The following is a 20791-nucleotide window of genomic DNA, read 5'->3' on the forward strand; positions in this document are numbered from 1 at the left end:
GGCATCAACCGACCTCAACATGCTGCTAAATTATGGTGTTTTAAACAAACAGCTTCCTTTTTATTAGTGGAATTGATTCTATTAGTGTTTTGTTCAGCTACCAGCAATAGAGAGATATTATATCTCTGATATCTTAAAAAAAGCTCTCTGAGAGCTAGAGAAGACATTATACAACTGTTTTCACAAGCTGAGTGACCTTAAGTCAAATAAGAAAAGTAAACTGATGTTAATGTGTCTATTATTAGTCATTTATTAAGGGTTTTTAATTCATCAGGTCTGCAGTCTACTTGGATTTTGGTGAAACACTTAAACACTGAAACACTAAACCTTAAGGGGATTTTTCACAACCTGGCAACCCAAATGTGTTCTTATCTCATTCATGGCTTATAATTGATCTCTAAAGCTTTAGCAGATAATAATAATTTACTATTAGTTACCAAAGCTACTAATTATAACTTATAAACCCTTTATGAGTAGCACCTTATTAGAAAGTGCTACTGACTTTAAAAACACTCCCCCCCCATTGCGCCCTTTAAGTCTCTGGGCTCGGTTTCTGTCTTTTCACTGTAAGTTTAATTTTTATTATATCATGAGGTCAGACGCTATGACAGCTGCTGATTTCACCCATAAGGCCTTGCTGCATCCATGCAGTGTCATGATCACCCACCTACAGTACGTGGGCCAGTTTCATGTTTCACCAGGGACTGAAATACTCCCCGGAGCCGAGTAAAAGAAGGCAGAGACACGGCAGGACGGTCTTTATAAACATGACTTATTGATTAGAGAGAGGATGAATCATTGATACGTTGAGTCCTGAGAGACTTTATTATGTGTCAGTCTTATCCATGTAAACTGTGGGTGTGACTGTAATGTGAGAGTGTTTCAAATAACGTCTTCTCAAGATGGTTTCAGAGTGAGGAGGAGCGGTGCAGCATCTGGCATGTGAGATGTGTTTGTCCCCTCGTAGGGAGAGAAAAGAGACACACACACATATTCAGACTCCCCAAAGTGTTCAGTATTAAACAGATAATAATCATTATAACACAATTACATGCATAAATTGTGTCAAATATAATGAAATCATTTGTACAATCATTTCAAGAAGGTATTCAAACTTTTACAAGAGTTAATTTTTTATTTTAAAATGTGTGTTTTCTGTATAGTTTTCATGCTACCTGCCTCTTAAGCAAGCAAGCTCAACAAAAGCTATCAGATTTATCCAGTTAATATTTATTAGCTAGAGCAACAATATAAAAGTGACAGTAAATACACAGACACAGTATAACCTCTGCTTTCATTTAGCTTAAGACTGCTAATTATTAGCTATTTGGTTGTGAGTTTATAACATTAGCAGCAGCTGGTTGATTCGTAGTTAACGCAGATGTTCCTCAGAGAAAGACACACGACTCTGTGCAGAGCGAAAAGACAGACGGACACTTCTTCTGTGGTTGTTCTAGCCAACAGCTGGCTAACATTGCTAACGCTGCTAACACTGGTTCTTCACCACCCAGCTTAGCTAGTTAGCGGCTACGTAGGTATCATTGTTCAGGTGAATAAAGGGAGAGGTGTAGTCACTGTCTCTGTGCATTGTGTTTTATTCGAGCTATTTCCTTTCACATTGTTGCTCTTGCTAACAGGTGCTAACTAGCTATATGTGGTAGCATCTGTTGCGCTCGCTAGGAGGATGTGATTGGCTTAAAGGGGCATCGGTGACATCACTGCTGTTTATTATACTTTATTATCCAGTAAAAGTGTTATTATGAAAATAATAATAATAATCAGTCAGAGTTTTAATGATTTTCCAGAGATTGTTGGTTTGCACAAAATTTCTCGGATTATTTTGTGTTATTTTGTGTTTATTCAATATTGAACACTTCCATACATAGCAGGCACAAAGGGAGTATATGACTTATATTCATAGGTGTATGTGTAGAAGGATGAAAGCCTACATATGGAGGAAGATCACACAGATTCTGGATGTATGTAAACATTAAAATAACCCGACGTGAAACCTCAGTTTAATCGGAGCCGTCATGCAAAGAAATGTCACCAAGAGTTTTAAATATAGAACATTTTATTCCAATTTTGAGTAAATGAAGTTGAAATTCTTGAAGTAAAGGTTTTAATATCAACAGGACCTTTGCATTTAAATAGTAACACTTTACATGCCTTCATCCAGTGACAATGAAAAGCTTCCTTAAAAAGTTTTTTTGTCATTTATTTTTCATATTTCCCTTGTAAGAAATAGTTCAAGTATAAAAATTCCCAACAGTGTAAAATAGCCCATCTGATGAATATTAAGCAAAAGAAGCACAGCTACTGAAACCTCGACGACGACTATACATTCTAGTGGAGAAAGCAGCATTTTCGCTTGTTTTTTGTGAAAATTGTTATTATTTTTTCCTCTCATCTAAACACAGAAGAGGCAGAGTACAATCTGCATGCAAACAGGCCTGCATTTAAATAAAGTTTCTTCCCTACAAAAGGCATAAAGGCATTAAGCTAATATGTAATGTCATGTTCTAAAGAATCAAAAAGATAAAAAATAAAAGTACAGTGCACATAACAGTATCTTAAATAACTCCTACATCAACATTTTTGGTTGAGTATGTTAATAATAATAATAATAATAATAATAATTATAATAATATTATTACTAAAACTAATCAATAACTTATATATGCCTTGAGATGAGTACATAATGATATTAATACAGTACCGCCACTAAGTCTCTACTCTCAGAGCGTCAACATAGTCAACTCTCAAAAATAAATATCTTAAATAGAACATTTCTCTCTTTTTTTCAGTTTTTTTTTTCTCTCTTAAATAGCAGTAAAAATTTTAAGGCACACAGACCAACATAATGTCAAAGAGTCAAACCCCCCGTCCTCTCTCCACCCCACCTGGTGTTCTTGACAGACATGAGGCAGGCCAGTTGTTGGGGTGGCTTTGGTTGAACGTGTGTGTTTGTGTGAGTGTGTACCTGACACCAGACTACAGCAGCACAGAGGTGGAAGTGCTGACAGCTGCAGAGCTGAATGACTGAACGGGGGGGTGGGTGTGAGTGGGTGAGGCTATGCTGTGGGGCTCTGTGCTGGGTGGAGGGGTGTGAAGTTGGTTCCCAAATGGGCCCGGCCTGGGGATTAAAATGTGACAGCTCAACAAACGAGCACAAGTGATGCGTTCTTTCCAGAGTGATCTGTCTGTGTGGCGCTGGAGCGGCTCTGTTCACCCCCACCAGCAGCTGCTCTCTCCCTCTTTCTTTCTCTTTTTCTTTCTCTCCATCCCAGAGCCACAGAGAAACACACAACTGTGCTGCCTTTGTCTTTGACTGCTATGTGTGCAACTCTGGATGCATGTGTGTCAGTGTACGTGTGAGTGAAACATGTGGAAAAGCGACTGATTTAGTGTTTCTCATTGTCTGAAGCCATTTTCAACCTCTCTCCTTTTGTCAGTGCGTTTTGTTTTGTTTGCCAAGTCCCTCTTTAGTCCAAGAATCAAGTCAGAGTTGATGACGTTTTCAGTTTTTTGTTTCTTTTCTTTGTTGTTTTTGTCTCCTGTTGATTTGTTTGCTTTGCATAGGTCAAGAGGTCGAGACACATAATAAAAAAAGGGACATTCAGCATCAGGAAGATAAAAAGGTAGTTCTTCAAATATGTGTGACACGACGAGTTACGACTCTTCGACTTCCTGACAGAGGTCACATAATAATAGCTAACACGTTGGAAACGGTTCCATTTCCCTGATTATCAGAAAATATTAACTCCAAAAAATGCACTTGACAAGACAAAAAGAACAAGAAGAGCCCCCAATGTGTAACAATAACAGTAATAAATATAAATGTTATGAGGGCATCAAATAACCAAAAACACTTGTGGAAAACCACAAGTGAAAAAAAGAGAACAGTTTCCTAAACTAACGTTAAAGACAGCAATAGGACTTAAAGGCTTAGTTTAACACCTATACCACAGGGATTAGTTCCTGCATTTCTTCTCTAGAAATAAGTACTCTACTACAATGATAATAGTAATGATAATAATAATAATAGTAATAACAACAACAATAATAATAGTAAATCACTTTCCATTATTTGTTCTGCGACTTTTTTTCATTTTCTCGTTTTTTGGTTGAAGCACAGCAAGTTGGAAAGTTACTGTAAAAAGTTCCCACCTCACCATCATCATCATCATCATCATCATCATCATCATCACCTTTTTTAAAGCAACTCTGCCTCTGAGTCGCTGACATGCCCACCCTTAAGGCCACTCCCTCTTCCTTTTCCTTCGCTGCTCCTTCTCGTGACCAATCAGCTGTGGCGGGGGGCGGGCCTCCTCCTCGCTCTGCATGTCCAGTGGTTGCAGTGGCTGCTATTGCATGCGGTCGGCTTGCAGCTGCTGAGGCTGGTACTGACCGAACGCAGCGGCTGCCGCAGCCGCTGACCCCGGGGCAGCGGTGGCTAAAGGCTGCTGGACTGCATAGCCATAGCCAGCGGTAGCCATGTAGCCTGCGGCGGCAGGGGATGCGGCGTACGGATACTGCTCGTATGCAGCTGCGGCGGCTGCGCTGGCAGCAGCTGCAGAATACTGCGCGTAGGCAGCTCCGGTGTAGTCGATGTAGGGGGAGGAAGCGGTGGCGGGTGCAGTAGCTGTTGGTTGCACATGTGGGATGACCACACTAGGCTGTACGAAGGCCTGAGGGTACACATAGTGGGCCGGGATGCTGTGAAACAAACACACATGTGCCAGGTTAGTTTGATTCACCCAGTATGAGAGTGATAGCTCCCACCCTAAAACCCAAACCCAACTCCATCACACTGCGGCCAAGCGCCCTCCCACCTCCCACCACCAGCCCCAGTCCAATCCACCAGTCAAGAACACCAAGGAAATGCCTGCTAGTAGGGATTAGAACAATATAGGGTTGCCAAAATAGAAATCTCTCTGTGAAAAGAAGACTGGAAGGTGAGGAAAACTTTGAACACCCTCTGGGTCTACTGAAAGATCACATTTTTATGACTACATTTGGAGGAGGTCATGTTCTTTGTGGGATACAACATGGGAACACGTTATCATATTTTCTGTTATGGTCAGTTTTGAGCGTGTGGTTGTGGAGACAGTGTGAGGCAGAGGGAGGTGAGATGAAAAGACTAAGTTGGGGATCTGCAACCTGCAGCTTGTTTGTCCGTCACATGTGGATTTGGCTCTGGTGCCGTCCCCTCTGCCTGCCGGAGGGCGAGCGGGTGGGGAGGAGAGGGAGGGGAGGCTTACAGTGCCGGGGGCGGGGGGGTGCGGACAGAGGAGATGAGCCCAGGGAAGCATTGTGAAAATGTCACTGCCACTTTGACAGCTGGACAGTTTTCAAAAAGGGACGCTGCTGGCCATTTCCCCCTCTGTGTCGGGACAAAGAGCCGGGGAGGCAGCGGGGGGAGCTGGGACTAGGCTCCACACCCAGAGGGATGTTTCGATTAAATAAACAATTATGAACAATGAGCACATTCTGCCCTCCATGACATAGCCTTATCCAGCCCCCCAGACTCTATAAGGTCTGGAAACTCAGCCGGACAGCAAGCGTGAGGGGAGCTTTTGAAATGTACACTAGTGGTTCAGAGAAGTGTCAACTTCTGACTGTAGGTTGAAGCAAGAAGAAAAAACTTGAAAGCTTTTAGATCTGGTGTGAATTTTTAGTTTTTTTTGTCCTGAGAAAAAAAAATCCCTCCACTTTGAAGATAAAAGAAAAGTCAAATTCAATCTGACTTTAATTCAAATGGAATGAGAAGCATCAGGCTGGACAGAAACAATCTGATATTTGTTGCGCAGGGCTCCAACAACAGCTATGTGACTGTAGGTGAGGAGTGTGAGTGAAGGTGGCTCAAAAATCTGCTGAGAAAAAAAAAAAATCAAGGAAACCAAATGTAATCAGCTGAGTCTGCATAAATGAACATCAGGTGGTCACTTTTTTGAGTCTGGATTAGGAGAGAAGAGAGGAGGTGCAGAAAATGTTAAACGCTGAAAGGCAGGATCTATCGTGGCAACCCTATTGTCAGCACGCCATTATCCAATCCAACCCACATCGCAACTGAAAACAGTGTGCCAGGAGAAAAACAGGAAAAACAAAACAAGAGCAAGGCGTCAGAGAGGAAGAAATATGTAAAAATAGTCCACCTCGACTAGACTGATTACAGAAATGACGACAACAACAAGGGCACGGCACAATCACTCAAATGAAAAGACACAAAAAAGAAAAAGGGCAGGTATAATGTGAGTAAGTGGGTCTGTAGAGGTTTGGTGTGGCTGTCAGTAAAGAGCAGAGGTCAATATTTTACACACACACACACACACACACACACACACACACAGGTTAGACCAATCTTTGAAGTAAGCCAGTAAGAAAATGTCTGCATTGAGCAGAGCTGGTGTTTTCTGCAGAGTTAGTGTAATTGGAAAATGCTCAGAAACAGGACTTTATGTTCATGTGACACTGAAACTCTTCTGTGAAACCAGCACTAATGAAACTCAGCAGGGTAAGGCAGGTTTCCAGGAGGATTTTAGAGGACGCTTTAAGACATCTGTAAGACTGGCTGAATAAGAAACTCCCACACAAAACAGTGGAGAGACATTTCCTGTCTGTTTCAGAAGTGAAACTGGAGGTGGATGACACACTGACTGGCCATCATCCAATATGTAAATAAAAGCTGATGTTAGTCTGATTGAACGCCGATCCATACCGCAACTGTAACTCATGGTCACACATTGTTACGATCGTTCATAAATTTTGTTTGCTGGTTTAATAACTTACAGTATAAGACTGTTGTTTTTGCAATGCAGCTATTAAACTGTTATCTATGAAACCCATGATGGACTGTGAGGATTACTGATCAGGTTTTAACATTTCTTTCATGCAATGATTGCAAATGCAAACTTTTTAATGTTTTGTTTCACTTTGTTTGACTTACAGCTACTGTATACAGTAGAGGTAATATAAAATGGCAATTTTAATTAATTTAATTGGCGTTATAACGGTGTTTGTCAATTTACAATGACCGTGTGGTCTTTGGCCATAAAAAAAAAATGATGACCTAATGGGGAATTTCACAAAAGTTTACAGGTCTGGGGAGAACTACCATTTTTTCTATAGTCTCGGACTTGTCTTGGACTTGTTGGTTGCACTTGGACTTGTCTCAGACTTGGCCATCGTCTGCAAAAACTCATCTCATTGGCAAAGGCAAAAGCATTCTTTTTTTTCTGGCTCGGTCTTGAATCTGTCTCTCTTATTTGGACACGGCTTCGAATTGGTCTGGACTAGTCCTGGTCTTGGACTTGACAAAGGTGTTCTTGACTACAGCACTACAGTACTACTACATATGTGAAGGAAGCCATTAATGTCTCCACAATTAGGGCTGAAGGCTACACATTTGAAAATTACATAAATCTTTGGGGGTGGAGTTACTAGACCTCCTCAAGGCTACATTAGCTGCTACTAGCATAACAACTTGAATCTCTAACTGAAATGTCGGTGGTCAAGTTGCATTGTGGGTAATGTAGGCACCAGGTATTGAAACAGACTGTGTGGAATAAAAAAGATGATATCTGTGCTTCTGCTACATCCATTTTGATTTGATATCCATTATGAGTCCTACAACGTTATAAAAGTGCAACAGAGCTACTAATTAACCCTTTCATGGCCTTTCAATCAGTCTCAAGAGGTCATCTGGGATTCCCCCAAACTTTCAGTATAACCTTTTTAACAGCAGCTACTGTATATGATTGAGTATAGAGGCTGCAGCTCAGACAGTAACTATTTATTGACCGTCTGACCATCTCCACTGCTCTTGAAATATAACTCCTGGCTCAGAGCATTTTGGGGTGTAACCTTGCTGTCTCTGATTCCCCTCTACCACTGTATCTATGGCGTGATCAGTTAGACTGAAAATCATACACACACACACACACACACACACACACACACACACACACACACACACACACACACACACACACGTGGCATAAGCAAAGGTTTCAGCCATGGGAAGCAAAGCCCTGGCTGGCCTATCCCAATGGGTCCCAGTGTGCCCTCAAATAAATAATCGCCCTCTTTTACCTGGGAGTAAAATAAGAAAATCAGAAATATCACAGTAACTGTATATTATGAAGCCATGCTGGTGCCTACAGTGTGTGTGTGTCTGGAATGTCGTGTTCACACAACCGAGCGGTCATTAAAGTTCAAGGCTAAATAAAGGTTCCCTACCATCGTGCATACCGTCCGCTGAGTGAAAGAGCACAAGTACAAACGTACACTGAGCTGAGAGGATCTAATGTGTGCGAGAAGATGTGTTTGCGCAACATGAAAGTGTGAGAGATTGGCAGTACACACACCTGTCCTGTTTTGTTGGACTTTTGTTATTATGACCGAGACACAGACCTGCTGTGTAGTTTCACTTAAAGTACAGCAAGACTTGAGTCGTAATCCACATATAGAAAGCTACTTGATCAGGTAGTTTGTGTGGATCTGTCACTAATTAAAGTTTATTAACGGCAAAATGACCAACTGAGTACAAAACTAATTAAATCTGTAATCGAGATAAGATTGCAGAGTACGCTGACAGTTTTGTAAGTGAAGGTTTTAAATTCAAAATCCTGACATGGAGATTAGTCTCCAATATTTCCTGATGTTTTAGTTTGAGGAAGTTTGAGGGTCATATGGAACAGATTTTGGAAAATAGGACATATAGCTGGTAGGATCAGTGTACAGTTAAAGTCTTTTAGATATATTATCTACCTTTTCATTAGGCAGATTTGTATAGTTAACAACATAATGTCCTTGAATTGATTTTATTAGATGTACCTACTTGGTTCAATTACTGACATTTGCAAAAATGCTGCAATGTAGAATAAGCAGAACTCTTTGTCCCACCTCTATGGTGCCAGCGCTGTTTAATTTTTCCTGATGAAGGTGTAAAGATGGAAACTTAATTACTAGACAGGATTCTTTGTTTCTTCCTTTTTTCTAATGGTGCTTTTTGGGGGAATTTTTTGACGGTCTAGACTAGAGGATGTTGTTCTGTACAGATGTGAGGCAAGCTGATGGTGTAATTTTGGGCTTTGATTGGAGTTTTCATCATAAGAAAACTTTCATTTTGAGTTTGCGTGAGAGGAACACAAATGGGCAAACCTGACAATAAATGTTTGCCAATACATGAAAACAGGATATTCTTTAATCTAGTTGATGACTTTGTCTTGTATTATTACACTCCCAACTGTATCCTTGTTCTCCGATTATTAATCTGTCCCTGCACACTCTCAAATCTTCAATAGTGCTCAAACTTGTTTTGTGTTTAGCCAGTAATTGGCTTCCATACATTTTGTACGCATAATTGATGTGCTAACTACGAACTATGAACTGGTTCTGGTTCAAAAACAGTGGTTAAGATGTGTTTATACGCACGTGGGAAGGCTGTAGGTTAATGTGGCCCCTAAAGCACCCACTCTGACCCTGTTTAAATGGCCCCTGCTCTCCTCTTATATGACAGAGAGAGATGCTCCCGCACTGTCACCAGACCCCCCCCCAACACACAGACACACACACACACACACACACACACACACACACACACACACACACACACACACACACACACACAACATAGCTTCATGCGACTGCAGCGTCAGCATTTGGGGCTTTGTGTGGCACAATGGGTGCGCTTGTTTTCCTTAACACCACGAGCCCATGTGACGAAAGCTTGCTTAGAGAGAGAGAGAGAGAGAGAGAGAGAGAGAGAGAGAGAGAGAGAGAGAGAGAGAGAGAGACATCCAGACATTTGTTTGTGTCACACTGGAGACTTTGGTGAGCTGAGCTGAAAATGAGCGTGCACGTGAACGGACAAAGACACACGCACACATACAAACACAATAAGTGCACATACTCACATATACCAATACAACCAAACATGTACACACACAAGTGCACATACTGTTACGACTAGAGCTCACATAATAACTGATAGGCTTGTCATTCATTCATTATACGTCCACATATACATGTCTGATTGGTAAATGGCACTACATGACCACAAGTCTCACACATGTGACATTGAGAAGAGCAAAGACAAAGAGAGATAGAGACAGGAAGGAAGACAGTAGTTGTAATGAATGGACAGAGTGAACCAGCACTAATATGGCGAAGAGAGACACTGTTCATAGTTAATGTGTTGCTGCTATATTGTGTTAATGTGAGAAAGTAACACCAGGAAGATGCTATAAGCACACACAAGCAGTGATGTGAGGAATGGGAGTAAGGAGGTGATTGGGGGGGGGACATGAAATCACACAGAAAATTCACCACTCACTCCAACAAGACAGTCAAAAAAATCCACATTAAACAGCACATCCTGTTAAACAAAACAGGTCAACCACAAGCTAAAAGAAAAAAAATACTTTGCTCTTCCTTGGCAAAGTTAACACGCTTCCACAAAAAAAAGAAAAAAGAACACCCCAAAAATCAATCCAGCTTTTTTTTTTTTTTTTTTTTTTGGTCATTAAAGTAAGAAAGCACACGGTTTAGCTAACAACACCACTTCATAACCGCACACAAAGCTCTAAGTTCTATTAAAATAAAATAAAAAAAAGGTCAAAACCCACGTACATGCATCTATAATCACCATTTCGAGAGCTTGTTTGTGTGTGTTTGAGTCTACAGGTAATTCCTTTCTCTGATCTGTGATTATGTTCGCAGAACTATTCCACAAACCAGCACAGTTAGTTTAACCGAGAGCGAGCCTGTCGAACCAGAGAAAGATAGATAACATTGAGTCAGGCTAGAAGTTTCCATCATTGTCCACTCAGTATACACGCACGCACACACACACACGAGTATGTATACACACTCACACACATTTTTTACAAACAGGCAAACCTAGAAAAGGCAGTTTGACTAGCTGTTGGTGGACAGTGACATAGGACAAAGATACATACAACTTAATGTCCACCTCTAATTATCAGCCATCAATTAGGTTTGGGGAGAAAAAAGGATAAGAGATAAAAAAAAAAATCATACTGATAGTATCAATTATCACATATTAAAATTAAATTAAAATATGTTTGAATTATTTAATCTCTACGTAAACATTGTGCACATCCCAACATTCCTCTTAAATACATGTAGACAGTACTTACCCATAAGGCCTTTGGATGAACGCAGGGTGAATTTGGGGAACACCGAAGGTAAAACCTACAAAACAGAAGAGGTAATGAACGATAAAGTGAGTTCAGAAAGCATTAACCTTTCCTCACTAATGGGCTAAATAACATGAGGCGAGTATTTATAACCCAATAACCTCCTTACACGTTCTTACATCAGCTGCAGCTCCCTAAAAAACAAATGAACCCTGAGGTCAAATCAGGAAGGATTGACTTGATTTTCTTTTGTGCTGCTTTGCCAATAAAACTTCACACTCCCAAACCAACAGTGTGGGAACAAAGACACTTAATTAAAAATGCCGTCTCATTTATTCATCTTTAAAATATGCTCTTTAAACGACAGTATCTGCTCATGTCTGGCTGAAAAGATATATTTTATATACTTAAATATGCTGTATTGATCCTCTTTTCTTTACCTGGCTGCATCACCCGAGGCTTGGCTCCCAGGTAGGCCAGGTTGACATTGGCCTTCCTGCCGTCAATGATTGGGTTGGGGTCCTTGCAGGCCCGGTCTGCAGCCGAGCGGTCCGCCATCGTCACCTGAAAAAAAAACACAGAGCGTGAGAAAGAGAAAGGTGTGTAAGTGAAGTACAATAAGTATGTCTAAAAGCATCATAAGCTGATGGGAAAGTGACTGTGTGTTTGTAATAAAGAGAATACAGGTGTGAGTGTAAGAGGTGCGTGTATGTTAACCCTCCTTCTCTCTGTGTATGTGTCCTTCATTAACAGCAAGAATTTGGCAGCACACACACATCCATCACCCTCATGTGGTTGTGTTGAAACTATCAGCAGTGAATGGGAGCCAGCACTGAGATGACTGACTGAACATGGCTCCATTATCTCTCCCATTACAACAACAAACTTTAATAATCTGCTCAGAGCTTCACACTCACTCCTCACTGACCTGGATGAAAGAGTGAGTTTTGAGGAGAAAACACAGAAAAGGGAAGACGTATAATGCATAAATATGATGTCGTAAAAACAATTTAAAAAGGATTTAAGCAAAAGTTGTAATAAAATCTCAATTTTAGATGTTATAAATGGAACAAACAACATTTGAGCACATCAGGGATGACTCTGCAACTTTGTACACCATCAACTGGACCTCTCACACATTATTAAAGAGGCTCTGAAGAAGCCAAATAAGGTTCTAGATCCCTCTCTGGCAGCCCTGTTGCATGTATACTATACTATAATTATAACCCCATCTGTTCGTATAACTCAATTAAACTGAAATATACCATCTAAAAAAAACACACTATCTGAGTAGCGCGGAGCTGCTGGTTATTTTTTTGTCTCCACATTTTGTCAGTCGGTTTTATAACAAGTGGGAGCAAAATATTTTAACGTTACGAGCAGAGTTGTAAACAGCTTTGGAAATGATGAAACCAGCACTATCCGCGGACATCAAGACATCATCGTGAGATTTTTTTTTTTTCTTCCCTCGACCCACCAGAGCTGTCAGTGTGAGGGCAGCTCGCTTTAAAAACGTGTCCGGGCGCATACCGACGCGCAACAAGTTAGTGGGTGCGAGATTGCAACAGAAGCCAGTGGCAAAAAGTAAGCTTGTGAAAAACATAAACATCCCATGACTGCAGATAAATTAAAGTTAGTCATGATGTTGTAACAGGCAGCAACAGCCGCTCACTTTGACGGAGACGCGGGAGGGGAGGGTTGGGGTTTTCCTACGTGCGTAAAAAAGTGTAAAGTTAGTTGCGTAAAAGTGACAAACGTGCTTTTATTAACTGATACTTACGAATCCATAACCCCTAGACTTGCCGGTCTGTCGGTCGGTAATGACCACCGCTTCTTCAATCTCACCAAACACCTCAAAATATTTCCTGAGACTTGAATCCGTGGTGTGGTAGGGAAGACCCCCGACAAAAATCTTCGTATAGGTCGTGTCCTTTTGCGTGGTGTGCATCGTTAGTGCAAAGTACAATAAATAGGAACAATAAAAAAAAGAATAGTGCAATGTCTCCTTATCAGTAATTATTTGGATGAAAAGAGAGAGAAAGAGAGATCAGCTGGCTCTGTTACTTTTTCAGAAGAGAAAACAAAACAAAAACTCGACAAAAAAAAATTAAGCCTGGAGGTAGATTTATCTTCCGACAGTTAAAGAGGGGAGTTATATGGAGCGGATTGTCCCAGAGAGACCATCAGGTGTTTCCAGCTCTTCTTGGTAACTCTGCTGTCTAACTAAATAGGTTTGGGACCCATTCCTAAAAGCGCTGCTCCTAACTCCACCCAGCTTTCAGTCCATCTCTGCCCGCCCACCAGCGCGCACAAACAGCTGGGAGACCTGCACAGTGTGAACGCGTCGGAGCTCCTTCAACGAAACAGATCCGGGTTGTCTTTACTAGAATCACGTTTAATTAACCATCAGGGGGGGCAACAAAACCTGATTCCACTGAACAAAGAGAGAGAGGACTTAATTAGAATGAATCAAACTGAGAGAATGTCTTTCACAGCCTTGTAAATGAATATGTTGGTTAAGTATTTTCTCTCTTTGGTGAGATAAAATAAACACCAGGTTTGCACTTTTTCCGTGGAAAATGTCTGTCCCGTGTTCCCCGTGGGCTTGCGTGGATTATGACTCCAGCAGAAACAGCCGGTCAGAGGGTGGACAGCTCGGGGACAGACACATCCCAGCAGTGAGCAGACAGGTGCAGCTTTGAGACTCGACTGGAAGTATCAGCCTTCAAGACACTCCACTTGTGTGTGTGTGGGGGGGGGGGTTGACAGAGTTTTGGCAAGTTTCTGTGTCCATGCAGGCAGCCATAATGCATACTGTCTGTGCAGATTGTGCCCTGAGTTTGAACGCGTGGGGAAACATTGCTGTTTTTAATGGTTCCTTCACTTTAAAGTCAATGAAAAATTATATCCACTACATTCTAACAAGTGGTTTTACGATGTTTATCTCTTTTGGGGGGATTCTTGAGATGGAAACATTTGACTGAATCAGCCCTTATTGTCTTAAAAAAGATGGCGATCACCTTTTAATAATTAATAATTAAACGCGCCGTGCGTCGTCGAGTTACTCACAGCTATTATGATGGGAGAGGTTCAAGTAAAGGAGTCAGAGATCAATTCAATCAAGAGTCTCTGAACATCAATGATTAAAATATCTTGTGAAGCTCCTCTCCACCGAGCTGACTGCTGGATGGATGTCCTTTTGAACAGCCAGGATGAGTAATTCAGCTGTAATGTGAGAGGGAACTCTGCTGTTAATCTTTCATGGCGGCTGCAGCTTCTGTGAGCGCCCTATATATCCTGTGTAACACGGTGAGATGGCACATTTGCACACGGGAACATCATTCATGTTTTCATATTTGTTGTTGGGGAAAAAAAGAGAGTGTCAGATCTTCTGCTGCTCATTAAACTGGGCCACAAGCAAAAGGTCCACAATTGGCCTTACATTTGCTTTCCAGCTTTGGGTGTAAAAGCATGTTTGGCTGGTTATTTGTCTCCTTTATGGGCTGATATATTTTAAAACTAGAACCAAAATCTGTATTCTGAAACAGTATGAGGAGGCTCCACACACATCCTGTCGCATCCATCTGAATGTGAAGTGCCACAGCAGGACTCCGGATCACAAAGGAGTGCAACCTGATAGAGCGTCTTTCTGCGGTGTCTCTGTTCACTCTCTGTTTTATTCATGCAGCCACACGCGCTTTAAAGTCCGAGTGGAGTCGTGAAAAAATGGGGACCAGTGTCGAGTTTCCCAGGCTCAACAATGGGGATCCGGTCAGGTTGCGTCCAATTGTTGTTTTCTGTTCATGTGCAACATGCTGACTAGTCTGAATCCTCTTATACAATAACAGGCTGTGCCCCCTCCTCCTTTTGAAAGCTTTAATTATACTTAATTTCCAATAATCTTCAGAGATACTCCGACAGCTCACTCGTGTTCAGTGAACGTGTCACCAAAATAACTTTATAAATGTGTTTCAGCTGTAAATTCATTAAGACATACACATCTTCAAAACAATCAAAGTGGGATTTATTTTTTTACTTTAATAAAAACAAAAGGCTGTAGGGAGCTGAGACTGTAACTCTGGGCTGTAGCAGACACCTGTCAGCCAGAGAGGTCAAAGGTCGCTGCAACAGCTGAATACTCACAGCTCAGTCACACTATGATTGTACTCAAAACCACTCAACAACATCTCTGAAAAAGTTAAATCAAGCTCTGGTTAATGAACTAATTTCATTAAAGATTTTCACATTCTGACAAATAACTGAGCGACCCTCAAACAACACATAGGGAAACATCAGCTTTTATTTATCAGTAACAACTTCACCGTACACGTCTTTTCACACAAAGCACTTCTTCAACATGCTGCCAAAACCTCCTCATTGTAACTTATCTCATGGATGAGGTCCACTGGCTTCAGGGAGCTGTGCTACAAACTTTAACCCACTGAAACAGCGCCACCTTCTGTCCAACAGAACAACTGCACAGAATACACCCTTCACATGCAAAATTAAACGTGAAAACAAAAAATCTCATTTAAATGTATTTTGAATGTTGGCAAGAACATTAAGTCTTGGTCATGTGTATTAAAGCATTGCTGAGGTAAATGATATTGCATTGGAAAGAAAAATCCTCATATTCCTTTTTGCTTATTACGAAACTAAAATATAATTTACACCTGATACGCCTCCCTGCAGTGGAAATATTATAACAGTTTCAACTATAGGGCCAATCACAGCTTAATTACATCTGTTCATTTCTCCCCAAACAACACATACTGTACACATTTCCTTACATGTTTCTTTTAACAAGTTTCAACAGGCCTCTTGTTTGTGCAAAAGGAATGATTTTGGCTCCCACCCCGTCTCTCTGTTTCCTCTCTTAGTGTTGATTCATGGCTCATTTCATTTAAAATACTTCCTCTCTGTCGTCCCCTGCACGTTGAAAGCTAGAATCATTCTCCAGCTCCCCTAGGTCTGCAAGGAGCTGATCCCTCTTGAGCTCCTCCACCTGGGTCAGCTCCTCCTCCTCCTCTTTCCCATCATTATGCTCATGTATTCTCCCTGCACCGTCCTCTCTGTCCTCCCCGCTCTCTCCTCCTTCATCTCTCCTGTCTACTCTGCCCATTTTATCTCTACTCTCCCTGCCGTCACCTCCAGCCTCTCTCACCCGCTCTCCGCCCTCGGCCTCCCGGCGTGCGATCTGGCTGCTAGGCGGTGGATCTACGGGGTCCGGGGTGAGAGGGGACTGTAGCGGCTCCACAAGGGTGAGGGCCTCGTCCTCCTCGGTGCTGGAAGTGGGGGCAGGGCCACGCACACGGGCCGACTTGTTCCTCAAACGTGCCTTGAGCTCATCCTCCTTTAACTGAGAGAGAGAGAGAGAGAGAGAGAGAGAGAGAGAGAGAGAGAGAGAGAGAGAGAAAAATAGAACTGTGAGAGGGAGGCAGAGAGAGCTGAGGTGTACACAATCCACACACACACACACACACACACACACACACACACACACACACACACACACACACACATTGCACCTTGCGTCTCTCCTCAGCAAGTCTTATCTTCTCCTCCATCTCTTCTTTGCTGGGGAGACTTTGCTCCTTCTTGGCCTTCAGGGACTCCAGTCTCGCAGGAGGTCTTCGCTTGACCCCCTCCGTGTCATCTAGCTGATACACAACACACACACACACACACACACACACACACACACACACACACACACACAGCAGAGGGAGACAGAGGACAGACAATCTCAATCACAGGCGACTGTAGTTCCCCTGAAACTGACTGACCTCCTCTACATGTAAAAGATGAGTTTGAACGATGCTGTACGAATATGCACTTCATCACTTATATTACAATCTTTGGGAATTATTTTTTATTTTGTGTTCTTACAGGACATCAGTTAGTGTTACAGAGCCAAACTATTTTCATATGGGTGGCCAGTCAGAGAGTCTTTCAGTTTTCCGTACACCGTATGTCTATTGACCTGTCTTAGCAGGTAAAGCACAGGTGCAGCTATTAACAGGTGTGCTCAGTGCAGCGCACTGATTTTGTTCGTGCTGGCTCACTGGAATAGCCTATTGGGACATTTAATTGGGAAAGTCATTGATGTCATAGTAACACCTGAGATTTTTCAGGTCAAAATGCGACATGTTATGAAAAAGGCCTGTACTTATTACCTGTGTGTGGTGGTGAGCCTGTACTGGTAGATAAGGCCAGAACTAGCCACCCATTGGACCCACTATTGATCATCTTTCATATTTCGTTGCTGTTTGAGCATCTACTGCTTATCATTAATGTATTTAAATCTAAGTAGATGACGGATTTAGAGAACCTTTTTAAGGGATAACTTTTCTATGATTGAGTAAACTGATGACCCCTGAATAAGTGACATATTTTATGGATATTTCATGTTATATTCAATGCATTACAGTAACAGTACAGCTAACTGTTATGGTTTCCCGGCTTGTAGCTTTATTATTTTGGCTCTAAAAACCCAACATACACTACCCACCAAACAGCCGACAAGCAGTTACCGACTTGCTGGTGAACATAGTGGAGCATTGAGCAGCTAGTTTCCTTCAGCAGTTGGTAGAACAAACACTGAGCTAAACGGGAAATGACTTTTGGCCTCAGTGGGACAGAAACATGACTTCAGATGAATGCTAATGTTGCACCATAACTGCGGGATGTGTTAATAGGTAACTGCTTACAAAGTTTTTATCACAATATTTTGGAAAGAATACCTTGCTACTAATAGTTTTTTGGTAGATGACTGACTTTGTATACACAGGACAACTTATACTAAAGTAGTTGATGTTTAAGAATGGTCGAAGTTGTGTTAGCATGTTTACACCTTTGACCAGTGTGCACTAGATACCCACCATGATGCTATAGGCCTCTCCAGCCCCGCTGCCCCTCTCCCTGGTCTGTCCCACTGGGATGATGCCCTGGTTCAGCAGCTCCTCCAGGATCTCACTGGACTTTGGGCGTAAACCTGAGAGAGACGAAATCCAAATGCTTCAAGTTGTTTGGATTTTCTCTCCAGTGTCACAGTCTGTTTGGGGCACATACTCACCATCTTGTGCAGCCTCACTTTCTCTGACACATGTTAGAGGAGGTAGTTTTCTGGGCACTGCTCCAGGTAACACAGGGATCTCTCTGTTCTCCATCACCACCCCGCTGTCCGTGGTGCCCTTTGACACGGCCGAGTCTCCACGACCATCGAGTTTACTTCCTGTCTCATCCTGACAGCACAGAGACACAATATAAATGCACAAAAGATATATTTCTATATCCTGATCTGATTCTATACGGTATCCCAGACATGATATTGTCATGGTGACATCTGTGTGTTGACACATTGTCATGAGCACAGTAACTCAGGAACAACGATGATACACAGCGGGTAACACCTACAAATTACATCATCTCAGAGTTCGACATTAGTACAAAGCATAACAGTGAAAATCTGTGAGCTGATTAGCAATTTTATCTATATTCAGGGGCAAAGTTATCAACGGTTACAAGTACAATTTTGAGATATTTTACTTGAGAATTTCCATTTTATACAACTATATATATATATATACTGTATACTTCTACTACACAAAATTTTAGAGGGAAATATTATACATTGTGCTCCTCTATATTAATCTGACAGCTGCAGATCAAGATTTTCTGTATAGAACACAATCATATGATCAACATGATCATGTTTGTATACAAACATTACCATCATATATATTTCAATATGATGTTTTTGAGATGGTGTAAAAATGAGCTCCACCTGGATCACCTACAGCATTAAAATACTGCTTACATTTCAATTCATCAGTTAAGCAAACAATAGCAATACATGTCGGCAATGGACACTTCATCAGAAGCAATAATAAAATTAGAGATATAGAATATAAAAGTTTCACTTAAAAAGTATCTTGCCTTTAATAGGCATTTTTAGTGTGCAATACTATTTTTTAATGAAGGTTCAAATTCAGATGTTCACCCAAAATCTATATGTAAATATATATTAAGATGCTGACTTTTGAATGCATTACAGGGACGGTTTAAGGGGTTTTAAGGGGTATAAACCTCCTAATTGACCAAAGAACATGAGAACCGTACATTAATTTATACCTTAAAGGAGCTTTAATTTTCAAATAAAGATAAAAATGCAGGGATGGTTTTCTTGTTATAAACCCCTCAAACTATAAATCCATAACAAACACCAAACACCTTAATGTATTGAAAACCATTCATTTATCTATCCCCTTAAGATGCCATTAACATATCTCAATTATACCATTATTAATGGCATTATACGGTAAAACAATTAAGGGATTCGACTTTATAGTGTCTACATAATGGGCAATTTTATTGATGATACTTCATTTAGCTGATAATATGCAGGACTTTTACTTTTAATAAAGTATTTTTACATTGTGATACTGCTATATTGCTATTCTTTCACTGCTGTATTTTTTGCTGTATTTTATTATATTTGTATAATAAAAACCATTGAATCAGTAGTAGAAATAGAAATTAGTGACTCTTCCTCTAAGGTCACACATTTTAACGGTACACAGATTTCGCCGTAACACCTGTAACGGCTCTTATTTTTAAATATCTGCCCAAATGTAACTAACTTACTTACTAACTTTTATACATCTTTTAGATACTGTTATAAACTATTTATCTAGACCACTAACACTAGTTTTGAACTCCACAGTTTTAGAGAGCTTCAATGGAAGTGGCGGGTCGTGTGAGACGGAGCCTACCTCGTCTCCATTCACCTCTTCCGGTCTCAACGGTTGGACCACGTCGGTGTTTGTGGAGCTGCCGCATCCCATATTCACCTCACAGCAGCGGTGTGTGAAATAAGTCCATAAAACTCATAGATAGTCAGCTTTAATTACACCTCGGTGTGTTTTCTCTCTGTTATTTGACCCGTGTAGCCTCGCATTCCTTCACACACACACACACACACACACACACACACACAGAGACAGACATAGACAGTCTCCATGGACCCGGTGCGTTGCTAAGGGCCGTTGCTACAATAAATCTGACCCGGTTTAAGAAGTGACACCCAGGGACAAGCTGTGGGTGTCAGAGTCAGGACCACCGGGTCAGGACCCTACAAAACACCGTGTTTACAGCCTTTATTCCTCCTCTTTATCCTCTTTACACTGTGGTGAGTTTAACCTTAAACCATTTAGGTTTATGAACTCAAACAACTTAACTAACTCAGGTATTTGTTCAGTAACTTGGGTAAATTAAGTCCATTTTACCAATTCCATTCAGTAAATTGAACTTAAAACTAGTCAGTAAATTACAGTCATATGCAGCATTTCTCCAAACATATTTACAATGTGTTCACATTATTTATTTTATTATATTTATGGATCAATATCTAGCTATAATAAACTTAAACTTAACTGCATCTTCTTTACACAAATGTTACCACTTGAGTTGAATTTACTTAGTTAAAGCAAATTATTACATTACCTGTCAAAACAGATGATGTAAGATAAAAACAACTTGTAATGACTTAATTAGCAAAATAGTAATTAATTAAACTCTAATTGTTACTGGTGTAGTTAAGTTGTTAACTATAGCCTACTTTATGT

The 20791-nt window shown here is 41.0% G+C and overlaps 1 protein-coding gene across 3 annotated transcripts; it reads right to left on the minus strand.

The window, feature by feature from the left end:
• Positions 1-2056: 2056 nt before the first annotated feature.
• On the minus strand, positions 2057-20163 carry LOC127357871 (RNA-binding protein 24). 3 transcript variants are annotated; one of them, XM_051390413.1, is made up of 8 exons: positions 19940-20158; positions 18241-18409; positions 18047-18159; positions 16694-16825; positions 16330-16524; positions 11606-11729; positions 11166-11220; positions 2057-4719 (listed from the first exon to the last, which is right to left on the minus strand). In XM_051390413.1, the coding sequence occupies exons 1-8, from the start codon at positions 20009-20011 to the stop codon at positions 4368-4370; spliced, it is 1212 nt and encodes a 403-aa protein (XP_051246373.1). In that variant the 5' UTR covers positions 20012-20158; the 3' UTR covers positions 2057-4367. The 3 variants fall into 3 exon arrangements, with proteins under 3 accessions (XP_051246373.1, XP_051246374.1, XP_051246376.1); XM_051390414.1 differs by lacking the exon at positions 16694-16825 and having other exon boundaries at positions 19940-20163; XM_051390416.1 differs by lacking the exons at positions 16330-16524; positions 16694-16825; positions 18047-18159; positions 18241-18409; positions 19940-20158 and adding an exon at positions 12946-13558.
• Positions 20164-20791: the final 628 nt, after the last annotated feature.

Source organism: Dicentrarchus labrax, unplaced genomic scaffold, assembly GCF_905237075.1.
Source record: "Dicentrarchus labrax unplaced genomic scaffold, dlabrax2021, whole genome shotgun sequence".
Lineage (NCBI taxonomy): Eukaryota > Metazoa > Chordata > Actinopteri > Moronidae > Dicentrarchus > Dicentrarchus labrax.